Consider the following 12,317-nt stretch of genomic DNA (forward strand, 5'->3'; position numbering starts at 1 on the left):
TCTGTTACTTTCATTCTGAGATTTTGCTTTTGGAAACTTTAATTCCTCTTTTTCTGGATGTAAATCACATTTTTTGGATGATTGTTTCCTCTGGTATCAGACGCTGTGCAGCTGGAAGGATTTTTACTGAAACTTTTTTTGTTTTGGACATTTGTTATGATGCGTAACCATGACAACAAGGCAGTTTTCTACAACCAACAGCAACTAATTAACATCTCAAAAGCTCAAATAATATCTCAACTACAGCCCCAAATTTCAAATGAGTTGAAAAGGATGTTCTGTGGACGCATTCTCATCTACCTGCCAGCTGTGCTTGAGTGCCTGACCACTGAGATCCTGGAACTAGCAGGAAACACGGCTCATGACAGTGGAAGGACAGGATCGTCCCTCGACACCTACAGCTGGCTGTTTGTAGCGACGAGGAGCTCGGCAGACTGCTGGGAGGAGTGGCCATCGCTCTGGGAGGAGTTCTGCCCGACATGCGGGTGGTCCTACAGCCCGGGGAACTGAGAGGCCAGCCGAGTCTGGGTGGATGGATCAGACGGCATCTACAGCCAGTTTCTTAGGATCCACTGTGGGATGGACCTTTACAAGAGATCCTTCCTGCCTACAGCCATCAGCATCTATAACATCTCTTAATGAAATGAAGATAACGAGTTACAACAACAAATAATTTCCCTTTCCCCTTTGGGATTAATAAAGAATTTTTGAATTTGAATATATACCTGTTTCCAAAGAGGAAAACAAAATGAGCTCTTGTCAACAGAGGAAGGGCGGGTTGTTTTTCCAACATCAGTCCTGGCTGATCCACTTGTTTTCCCACGAGATGGAGTGATGTGGAGGGTCACAGAGATGTACGCTCCTCCACAAACGTGTTCTGTAAAATTTATTTTGTTACTCTATTCACAAGTTTAGCACCAAGATCAGTGTCATATTTTAACCCAGAGGGACAATTTGACCCATTTAAATCAATGCAGTGGCCACACAATAAACTGAAACATGGGCACAATATGATACTTACCTTTGTCCAACCTAATATTAGATTAGAGTCAATGTTATTGTCATTGTGCAGAGTACAGGAACAGAACCAGTGAAATGCAGTTAGCGTTTAACCAGTAGTGCAAAATACAGTTTTACTACCAATTATTTACAGATAAACGGCATTGAATAAGTATGGAGAATAATGCTTTCAAATGTTAACATTCTATACAAGAGAGGCCAGTTACAGAATAAATGTTACAATGAAAATATGTATATATGTGTTTATTAATGTACCAGTATGTATGCACCTAGTATATATATACTCATTGGGATTTAATGGGGCTCAATGGGATTTGCCTGTCTAAATAAAGGTTGAATGAAAATATATAGATGTCAAATATGCAGGTGTTTTATGACAGCAACAAATAATATAATATATACATTGCAAGTATGAATAGTGTAGTAAAAGATACAGATATGATGAATATTGCAACATTAAGAACAAAGTACCAGCTTAATTAATATATTATTAACTTAATAATATTGAAAATGTATGGAGCGCTTAGTGAGCAGGAAACTTGTGTCTTTTACAGCTGTGCATATGGACCCCATGCAGTTTGGCTACAGGACTAACCGAGGGGTGGAGGATGCCTCTCTCTCCCTCCTCAACAAAGTCCATAATCACTTAGACAACCCGAAGACGTATGTTCGCATATTATTCACAAACTTTTCATCAGCTTTTAATACTGTTCAGCCTCATATACTTTTAAAGAGCCTATGTGATCTTAATGTCAGCAGCCATGGTGTGTTGTGGATTAACAACATTTTAAGAGGAAGACCCCAGCGAGTTTGTGTTGATAATATCTGACTGTAGGGTCCTGAACACTGGTGTTCCACAGGGTTGCGTGCTATCACCTCTTTTATTCTCTATATACACAAATGGATTGCAACATAACAGTAAAGATTTCACACTACTGTATTTAAGTATGCTGATAATATGGTCCTAACTGCAGGTCTGAAAGACACCAATAGTTCCTCCTACTCCCAGCTCATAGATCAGCTCTCTGCCTGGTCTGATGACAGTTTTCTGGCCCTTAATGTCAGTCAAACCAAGGAACTTTGTTTGGGAGGTAAATGGGAAGCAGCCAGCACCAGACCTACATTTAGGCTTTCTATTATAAAAGAGCAGGAAGTAGAGCAGGTGACTGATTTGAAATACATTGGAACAATAATTGATAACAAGTTGAACTTTGAGCCCAACACTGACTGCATTTACAAAAAAGCTAGAAAGCGTCTCCACCTCAGGAGCTTTAATGCAAGCAAAATTATTTTGCAGTTGGTGTACAGGCCACTGGTTGAAAGTGTTGTTTCATTTAATATTGTCTCATGGTATGGGAACCTTCTAACCAGAGACCCGGGTGGTCAAACAAGGTAAAGTCATTGGTCATCAACAAATGAAACTTACAGACCAGTACAGTCAGGTTCTGGGAAAAAAAGTCAATCCAGGTTTGCAATGACCCAACTCATCCACTGCAACCATTATTCAGGTTGGTACCGTCTGGCCAGAAGACTGCTGGTTCCTTTAGCAAAGAAAAATGGGTACATAAAGTCATTTGTTCCCTCTGTGGTGAATATACTTAACAGGGTCCTATTTAAACTCAGCCTCACAAAACAAACCATTTGTCTGCTGGGATGTTTCCATATTTTTAATGTATCACGTATTTTAGAATGTTTTTAACTGAATGTTTTTAAATGAGTTAGCAAAGCTTTTTAAAGTTTTTTTTTTTTATGACACTTTTAACTTGTGTTGTTTTTATTTCATTGAATGTTATGGACAATAAAGTTGAACTGACTGATTGATTGATAAATAAACATAAAATATGATAAATTTGCCCTTGGTCACCAATTCTGTTCATAACTTTTAGAATTTCTGGGCGCAGCCAAAGTGTTGGGTGGATCTGTTTTGGTGGCCTCAGGATCGCGACTCTGCTTTTTGCAGATGATGTGGTCTTATTGGCTTCATCAGGTCATGATCTACAGCTTTCGCTGGAGCGGTTCGCAGCCGAGTGTGAAGCGACCGAGATGAGGATCAGTTCTTCCAAATCCGTGGTATTGAGCCAGAAAAGGGTAGAGTGCCTTCTCCGGGTCGGGTAGGAGGTCCTGCCCCAAGTGGAGGAGTTTAAGTGTCTTGTTTACGAATGAGGGAAAAATGGAGCGAGAGATCGATAGATGGATAGGTGTGGCGTCTGCAGTGAAGCGGGCGCTGCACCGGTCTGTCATGGTGAAGAGAGAGCTGAGTCAAAAGAGGAAGCTCTTGATTTACTGGTGAGCTACGTAACTTCCTACCCTCATCTATAGTCGTGAGCTTTGGGTTGTGACTGAAAGAACGAGTTCTCGGAAACAAGCAGCCGAAATGAGTTTTCTCTGCAGGGTGTCTGGGCTCTCCCTAGAAGCTCGATCATCCGGGAGGGACTCAGAGTAGAGCCGCTGCTTCTCCACGTCGAGAGGAGCCAGTTGAGGTGGCTCGGGCATCTGGTTAGGATGGATGCCTCCTGGACGCCTCCCTGGTGAGGTGTTCTGGACACGTCCCACTGGGAGGAGACTCGGAGGAAGAGCCAGGACACGCTGGAGGGACTATGTTTCTCGGCTGGCCTGGGAACGCCTCGGGATTCCCCCGAAGGAGCTGGACCAAGTGGCTGGGGAGAGGGAAGTCTGGGCCTCCTACTTAAGCTGCTACCCCCGCGACCTGACCCCGGATAAGTGGAAGAAAATGGATGGATGGATGGATGAAACATAAAATAAAGAGTCTGGATTGAATGTGGGATGATATGTAGAAAGGTTTGGCTACTAATTGATGATTGCTTGATTTGGAAACAAAGTACTTAATGAATAAAACTAGAGTAATTGCAATAAAACACTAGAAAAATGCTTAAATATAGCAAGAAATTAAGCTAAATTAATTAAAAACTAACAAAAGCAAAAGGTTAGGTAAAAGCGCCAAAAGGCTAGAAGCTAAAAGAAGCAGAAGACTAAAAAAGTTTAATAAAGCAAGCAAAAAAACAGCACAGACATAACTATAATGTATTTAAAAAAAAGACAAAAATAGATATTAGTTGTAAATTAAATTAAGTTAAACATATTAAAGTCCCCCCCCCCCAAAAAGTTTGTTTTTGTTCATGTCAGGGTTCATGAATGAAAAGTTGTTTTTCAGTGAACGTTTCGGACCTTTCGGCTGCATTCTGTCCATGTGTGGTTTAGACTCCATTTTAAAATCTGTTTGTACTTTCAGGAATCACAGAGTGTTTGGTTTCAGCGCGTTCTTATCTCCTGTCTGTACGTTCTGGTTACCTTTCTTTGTTTTCATGCTTTGACTTTATCTGATTCTGTTCTCTGTCCAGTCTTGTTCCGTCCGTTCACGCCACAACCCAGAAATACAATGTTGGTTTGAGGTTGTGTGTGTGTGTGTGTGTGTGTGTGTGTGTGTGTGTGTGTGTGGTGCTTGGCAGCCAAACAAAACATATGAAGCTGCAAGCTGAACGTTTTGTCTTCTTTGGTGGTCTGATGCTGCTCCCTGCTGAAGTCGACCTTCAAACTTCTGGTCTGGTCGAACCTCTTAATGAAAAACAAACAAACAAACAAACATTAAGTCTATTTTATCACATGAAAAACTGCAACACCACAGTAAAATTTTAACAAATTTGAGCATTTATTTTCTTATAGACTTTGCAACATGAGACAAACCTGATAAAATGAGTCATGTTTCACATTTTTACCTTTGTTTTTGTTCTTTTCACGGCCGTATGTCGAACTTGCAGCAGTTGCATGCATTAAAAAAAACACAAACCATTTACTGCAAAATAATCCAAATAACAATTTTATAATTGGCGTTTTGATTTTTTGGGGTCAAAAGTGTGAAATTTAAGTCTTCACATAAAGAACTATCTTAGCATGACAGCCATGTTTAATTCCCTTCATCGTTGAATGGTTTCCAGATGTGGAGCATGGCCTCGCTGTCCCCGTTTCAGAGCTCTGATGTTCTCGTTATGGCCCCTCGGCGACATGACATGAACGCTGCGTGTAATGATAACAGGAAACAATCTGAATGGCCTCCTCCCTCATTATGACACTTATTTCAGCCTGTGGAGCTTCATGTTCGTTTCATCCTTTTGCTGCCTGATCTGCATCGCATCCTTTCTGTTGGTCTTTCAGTCCCTTCGTCCAGTTTGTTTTCACGTCTTGATAAAGAACAGCAGACTTGGACTGTCATAACCACAGAAGACTAAATCATTTCCAGAATGTGAAGAATGTTTGACTGATGTGTGCCTTTGATAAGCAGCATTCATTCTGACACTAATTATTGAAGGTAAATCTGAAGCTCAGAGGTGAGAAACATTTGTTTCCAAAGGGCCACATCACGACATTTAAAGCAATCAAAGGGCTGCATAAAGAATTGGAAAATAAATATTATTTATGACAGATAATATAGACTTTTTTTAAAGGCTTTTTCTTATTGTAGCATAGTTAGCATACTTTGTAAAACATGTCTTTCCCATATCTTTTAGGAATATAAGACGTATTCTGGCTCTTGTGACAATTTACATGTTAGCTTAACATTATATATGTTCGCTTGCACACATTAGCTAAATATGTTATACATTAGCTTAATATGCTATACACGTTAGCTTAACATGTTATACACATTAGCTTAACATGTTATACATGTTAGCTTAACATTAGCTTAATATGTTATACACGTTAGCTTAACATGTTACACACATTAGCTTAACATGTTATTTACGTTAGCTTAACATTAGCTTAATATGTTATACACGTTAGCGTAACATGTTATACACGTTAGCTTAACATGTTACACACGTTAGCTTAACATGTTATACACGTTAGCTTAACATGTTATACACGTTAGCTTAACATGTTACACACATTAGATTAACATGTTATACACTCTAGCTTAACGTTATACACATTAGTTTAACATGTTATGTCAGCGGAAATATGCAAAACAAACTTAAATGTTTGTGTTTCTAAGTCTTTAAGGTTCAGTCTAGTTATGGAAACATGATGACTTAATGTTTTTTAAAAAGTTTTGCGTAAATGTTTAATTTAAATTTCCTTAAATCTCGTTAATTGATTTTTTTTTTTTTTATCAGTCTTTTTTACAAAAGTTTTTTTTTTTAAATCTAAGGATTTGGGGGCCTAATTGAGATTGTCCAAGGGCCACTTTTGGCCACCGGGCCTTAAGTTGCCCACGTTTGCTTTAGCCGTTATGCACGGTCAGATTGTTTGTTGTTATAAGAAGAGCAGTCAGATTCATGTTAGTTTATTGTTTAATCAGTCTTCGACTCAGCTAACAGTACTTACAGAATCTAAATATATCTTTCAGAAAATAATACTGTGATTTGATAAAGCTTAGTATCTTTCTGTAAATTTTTCACATTCAACATATACATATTTTTACATATTATACAAAATCAAAACGAACAAAAAAAAAAAAAAAACCAAGCACCACCTTTGAAAGAGCATGTTGGAAAGAGCTGAGGTTTCTGCTGCCCAAACGTCGAACACAAAAGCTTTGAGGGCGATTTCACGCGTCTTGTTTAGCCACTAACAGAAGTGGGCGATTATGATTTCTGCAGCCAGATTGAGGCACACTCTTAAAAAAATAAAACACTCCCAGACTCAAGGAATTGTGTTGATTTCATGGTTCCAGCTTGCTTTATTTTACCAGTGCTGAGCAACGAGTCCGTGTTGATTGCTAATTAGTCCTTCTGCCAAAGGTTCAGATGGTCCTGTTTCCAAAGTCGGCCAAAAACTTAAAAACTGTTAAAATAAACTAAAGCTTGCAGCTTAAAAGGTCACGCCCTGAAAATGTAACTAAGCTGAAATGGATCATGCACATAACAGCAGCGAAAAGTCTCTTAAACTGTAGATTTGCTGCTCAAACTTCATTAATTTAAATTTTTTTTTTGCAACGTTGCTACCTTGTTCAGTTGGAAGCAAATTATGATCCGAGTTCAGTATCTATTTTTTTGTGGAAGTGATGCATGCTGGGAAGTGATAACTGCCATTCAGGGTCGTCTCGAGCCGATCGCAAGTATCGGATCAGTTCGAGACATTTTTCAGTAACTGGTATCAGAGTGGGTGGGACTGTCGCCTCCTGATTCAATAGTTACATCATGTCAGACACACAGTGAGTTAACTACCATAAGACAGGTCTGGAAATTCAAGGTGCCCGAGCACCCATAGTGGTTTCTCTCTGCTGTCTGTTGGTAAAAGATTTGCCAACAGACTGTCCAGCCGGTGCCAAAAACATTCTGCATGGAGCCTCTGATGTTAGACTAGTCCCATATACTGATACGAGCTAAACGAAACAGGAATGATTTATTAATCAGACCAGATCTTAGCAAATAATTATTCTGCACAGTCAGTCAGGTGACAAGGCGCTAAGGTGACACAAAACACTACAGTGCTAATAGTAACTGAGCTGAAGATTATAACAAGAAAAAAATTTAAAGAATTTGTAGCGATAGGGCCAATGCAACTTTTTGCTAAATAAAAAAAAGAAGAAGAAAAAAACAGTTTTATTTCCATGTGCAGTGCACAAGCTGTTAGCGGTGTTAGCATCATTGCAGCTAACAGCACGGTGAGGTAACAGATTTTAAAGCAGCACATTCTGAGGCCCATCAGGATAATTTTACTGACATGGAGTTATGCTAATATCATTACTGAGCAACATCCTGTATAAAAATGATCTTTCAGTCTGACTGAAGCAGGAACTTTTCCCAAGTCAAAACACGTCTGCATCAGCTTAAGTCGCAAAATAACACAAGGAACGACTGAGGCCCAGCTTATATTTTTAAAACACTCTGATCAGCATCAGGAACAAAAAGTCACGGCCGAGACGTCCCTGCTGCCATTTATTTGTGCTGCACAATAATAAAACCGAAACGACGGATCCCGTTCATTTTAGGTTGCGTCTGAATAAATACGAATTTAAACATTTTGGTTTTAAGTCGCAACAAGTGCATCAAGGTTAGACATGTGTAACAAATGTCCTCCCTCAGATTATTAAGAGCTTTAATTCAAACAGTTTATAATCCCGAACAGTTTCTCTTCCATCTGTAAGTGAAATGTAAGATTCAGGACCAGGTTCAGATAAAAAAAAAAAAAAAAGGGTCAGAGTGTGCAAGAACTTTACAGACCTGCACAGACTGCGTCTTCGAATGTAAACACAGTTTGTTAGGAATATTTCTCACAGTCTATGAGAGCAGATGCCACGGTGGAGGTTTATGCTGCAAAACTGAAACGTCACGAGCTGATTCATACCGTTTCTGTAGGCACAAAATATTCTTCGCATAGAAAATGTTTTCAAACAGTTGGAAACACGAGGCGATATTTCAAATCAAAGTGCTTCTAGAAAATCTTTCATTTTTATGGCGGCAGGAAAACGGTGGAAACTCCTTAAAGAAAGTGTAGCATCTATGAAACTTAATACACAGACGTTCACACATTTGATTTCGTTTGAAGTGAATGCCCCATCGGGTGGGTGTCACCTGTCCACAGGGTGGGGAATAAACTGGCCCTCTTGTTCAGAAAGGAAGTTAATGAATGTGGTAATGCAGCAAACATAAAATTAAATATTTGTATAGCATTTTACAAGAGGTATTTTACACTAAAAAAATATATCCAGCTAATTTTTTATTAAGCAAAAACGACACAAAGCAGGTTTAAGGCGTCTAAGCAGCGTTCTGTGTCAAGCACATTGAACTGGTGTTGTCTAGGAGAGTTCGTCGTGTTCTCAAGAGGATTTATGATTTACTGTGACCCAGAGAGGGCGAATATTTCCACTGGCCAAAACCTCTTAACCACCAGTGTTTGCTCAAGAGACCCAGAGAATGTGCATGAACTTCAGCGGGCAAAATGACCTGGAGACAAAGAAAGTCGTTCAGAAACTGGGCTCGGGTTAACGAGATGATTCTTAACGAGCGGCTCTGAACTGCGCACGATTAGCAGGTAATCCGATTTCAGCAGAGGCTACGAGAGGTACGTCGGTTATGTCTGAACCCTGAATGCAAGCTCCGTACAATCTGTTAGCAAAGTGCGTTAAGGGTGTACATAAATCAGCATCTATATTAATCGTTTTATGTCAGAGCGAAAAAGAACGAGAGCTTATTTTCACAACAGTATCCGAGTTAAAAGGTGTCATTTGTTGATAACTGATAGTTTATCCTAAAAAAAAAAAAACATCTTGCTAAGTTAAAATTTAAGCCTCGTCCTCACTGAATGAGAGAAAACGACCTAAACGGCGTAGCAACAACGCCAGACCAACACAATGATGCAACGTGTTATTACTGTTGTTACACCTGTCACGCCTGGGGTCACAGATTAGGCAGGATGTGAGTCTACTCTATCATTGTCTTCAAACGGTTGTTTTGACTGTTTACGCACAAACACAAGGCTGGTGTTGACAGATTTTTTTTCACTATGGAACCCGGTTTTAAGAAATGACATTTTGAGGCTCCGAAAATGTCGTCTCCATGTGGACATGAGGCTGAACAATAATTAACAAAACGCCTTTCCCTTTCGTTGTTGTGGCAGCATGTGTGATATTCATATGCAAAGTCATGTTATGACACATTAATGTTGCTTTTATTAGCTTTGGCCGCCGTATATTGATGCTTTGTTAATAATTAAAAGAGCTTGGCTTTATTCAGCTAAGGTTTATAGCTTATTGAATCTGCCTGTGTGTTCGAAGGAACTTCCTACGTCCAATATCTCTAAAGAAATTCACCATCTTGTCATTGAAAGGTGAAATTGAGGCGGACATGCATTTGTTAAACTTGAAATCTGATTCATAAAACAAGCCCGCATCTACAACAACACTAGCGTGCTTGGAGAAAGATTCAGAAATCAATTTTGTGTGATGTAACTGGACGATTGTACTAATTTTAACACCCTTTAAACCAGAAACCCAAGTATGTTTGTGGTGAGCTTTACTTAATGATAAAAAAGCAGCACTTTGAGTGTGTGTGTGTGTTTTGTCCTGTCGCTGTGGAAAATGGAGATATCACATCGAGTTCTGGAAAGGGACAGGAAATTCCACCGTCAGTAGCGTCGCTCCTCACACAATCCAGAGCCGTGAGGAAGCCCGGTCAGATACTGGCTCTGTGTGGGTGGGGTGGCTGAGTGGAGGGTGGTGCTGGCGGCTGGGCCCAGGAGAAGTTCACGTCACCACTTGCTGCACTGCTGAGCGTTCATGAGGGCAGGACTGGTCCCTGCAGTGCAGCCTCCTGAGCAGCCGCTGGAGCTTGCCGGAGAAGTTTTTGTTCATCCGTCTGTACATGAGGGGCATTGCAAAGCTGCTGGAGAACGCCAGCAGTTTAGATACACATTTTATGAAGTTATACGTAGGAAAGTAATGTGCGTTGGTAATGTGCCCCGGTGCACCAGCTACAGTGTGCACCAACAGGGTCATGTAGTATGGGGTCCACAAGACAAACTGCACACAGACTGAGGCAAGCAGCAGCCTGTGTATAGATGGGTCCAAGCGTGCCGAGTCCTGATCCAGAGGCGTCGACTCCTTTCTGATGCGTAAAATTAGAACAAAAGCGTAAAGCACGGCAACGGCCGGAACGGCGTAACCAATGAATATCATGATGGCGTCAGCTGCCTCTTTGTTCTGCATTTTGGAGCACTCGACCATCTTCGTGGAGATGTGGTTGCACACGTAGAAAAGCAGCGACGAGAAGCTCGTCAGCACCGCCCCGCCCCAAATGAACCCGCACACGTGTTTGGTGTTGTACACGCTGGACATGTATGTTCGAGGGAGCGCCCGCTCTATGTAGTAGTCCAGACTGAGCAGCGTGGTGGAGTACATGATGACCAGAGAGGAGATATTGAAGAGGATGAGCAGGGTGATGAGGATCTCGTCGTTGTACTCCCATGCATGCCAGCGTGTGAACGCAGAGCCAAGGAGCTCCACCGGTGCCACCAGGTTGAGCACGAGGCCCGCAATGGCCATGTTGACGAAGTAGACGTCGGGCATGGTCATGGAGACCTTGTTAGAGAGGTTTACCGCGACCAGCAGCACATTGTAGCACAGCCCCAGGGGGAAACACACCAGGAGGTAGATGAGGGAGAGGACCGATAAGATGAGGCCAAAGTCCTGGCAGAGCTGGATGTCCAAGATGGTGTCCGTCTCATTGTGAAGCATGCAGATCCACATCGCTGGGCTCAGACAAGCACTCTCAGCAGATCTGCTAGAACACAGAAACAGAGATTAGATGAATGAAGTCATGAGAATTAAATGAGAATTTCAACAATAATAAATGTACCATTTTTTTCACCGTATAAGTTGCAGTTTTTTGCATCATTTGCATGCCCTGCGACTTATACGCCGAAGTGGCATATTTATGGATTTTTCCTCATATTTATAAACTAATTTGTGGCTGAGATACGATTGTTTTCATTCATTCTGACTGAAAATTTTGAACACTACCATTTTCAGCCACTAGATGGCACTTGATTAGTAAGGCATGCTGTTGTATAATAATGTAATAAGTAAAAGTGGCTATTAATGACACAGCCGACTTGCCAAAGCCTGCCACCGTCGTCTGCCTGGAGCAACTGATTCAGCTTCATTTCACCGCGCCGCCCCGGCGAAATGCAGCTGATTTGACCGTCAAAGCTAATTTATTAAGTAAAAGTTCAACTGAGACACACCTTTACTATAAAGTCAAGCAAACAAATAATTGTTTTTAGGTGGTTATCTTGTTAAATTTCTAAGAAATGGACAGCGAGTCTCCCTCTGCGCATTCATGTTTCCGCGTATCAGCTTTTTAAAACGCAGCTGATTTGACCGTCAAAGCGCATTTTTAAGTAAAAGTTCAACTGAGACACACCTTTACTATAATTTAGAGCAAACAAATAAATGTTTTTAGGTGGTTATCTTGTTAAATTTCGTAGAAATGCACAGAGGCTCGTCCCTCTGCGTGTTCCTATTTCCACGTATCAGTGTTTGAAACGCAGCTGATTTGACCGTCAAAGTGCATTTAATAAGGAAAAGTTCAACTGAAACACACCTTTACTAGAATTTAGAGCAAACAAATAGTTGTTTTAAAGCATTAATCTTGTTAAATTCTTGTTAAAGTCCTCCTGTGCACGTTCTCGCGGCTGCCATTTGGCAGCCAATCGATTTTTAGCACAACACCGGCCCACATTTCTGGGTTCGGCCCACATTTCTGGGTTCGGCCCACATTTCTGGGTTCGGCCCACATTTCTGGGTTCGGCCCACATTTCTGGGTTCGGCCCACATTTCT

The 12,317-nt window shown here is 40.9% G+C and overlaps 2 protein-coding genes across 2 annotated transcripts in view; one reads left to right on the forward strand and one right to left on the reverse strand.

Annotated features, from left to right (window-relative positions):
* The window catches only part of LOC119421774 (inactive rhomboid protein 1), a 952,927-nt gene that overhangs the window by 196,044 nt on the left and 744,566 nt on the right, over positions 1 to 12,317 (forward strand). The gene's annotated exons all lie outside the window — the stretch shown is intronic.
* On the reverse strand, positions 9,941 to 11,224 carry gpr146 (G protein-coupled receptor 146). The gene has a single exon (XM_037689143.1). The coding sequence runs from the start codon at positions 11,222 to 11,224 to the stop codon at positions 10,223 to 10,225; it is 1,002 nt and encodes a 333-aa protein (XP_037545071.1). The 3' UTR covers positions 9,941 to 10,222.

This window comes from Nematolebias whitei, chromosome 15 (assembly GCF_014905685.2).
Source record: "Nematolebias whitei isolate Nwh7 chromosome 15, NemWhi1, whole genome shotgun sequence".
NCBI classification, from domain to species: Eukaryota; Metazoa; Chordata; class Actinopteri; order Cyprinodontiformes; family Rivulidae; genus Nematolebias; species Nematolebias whitei.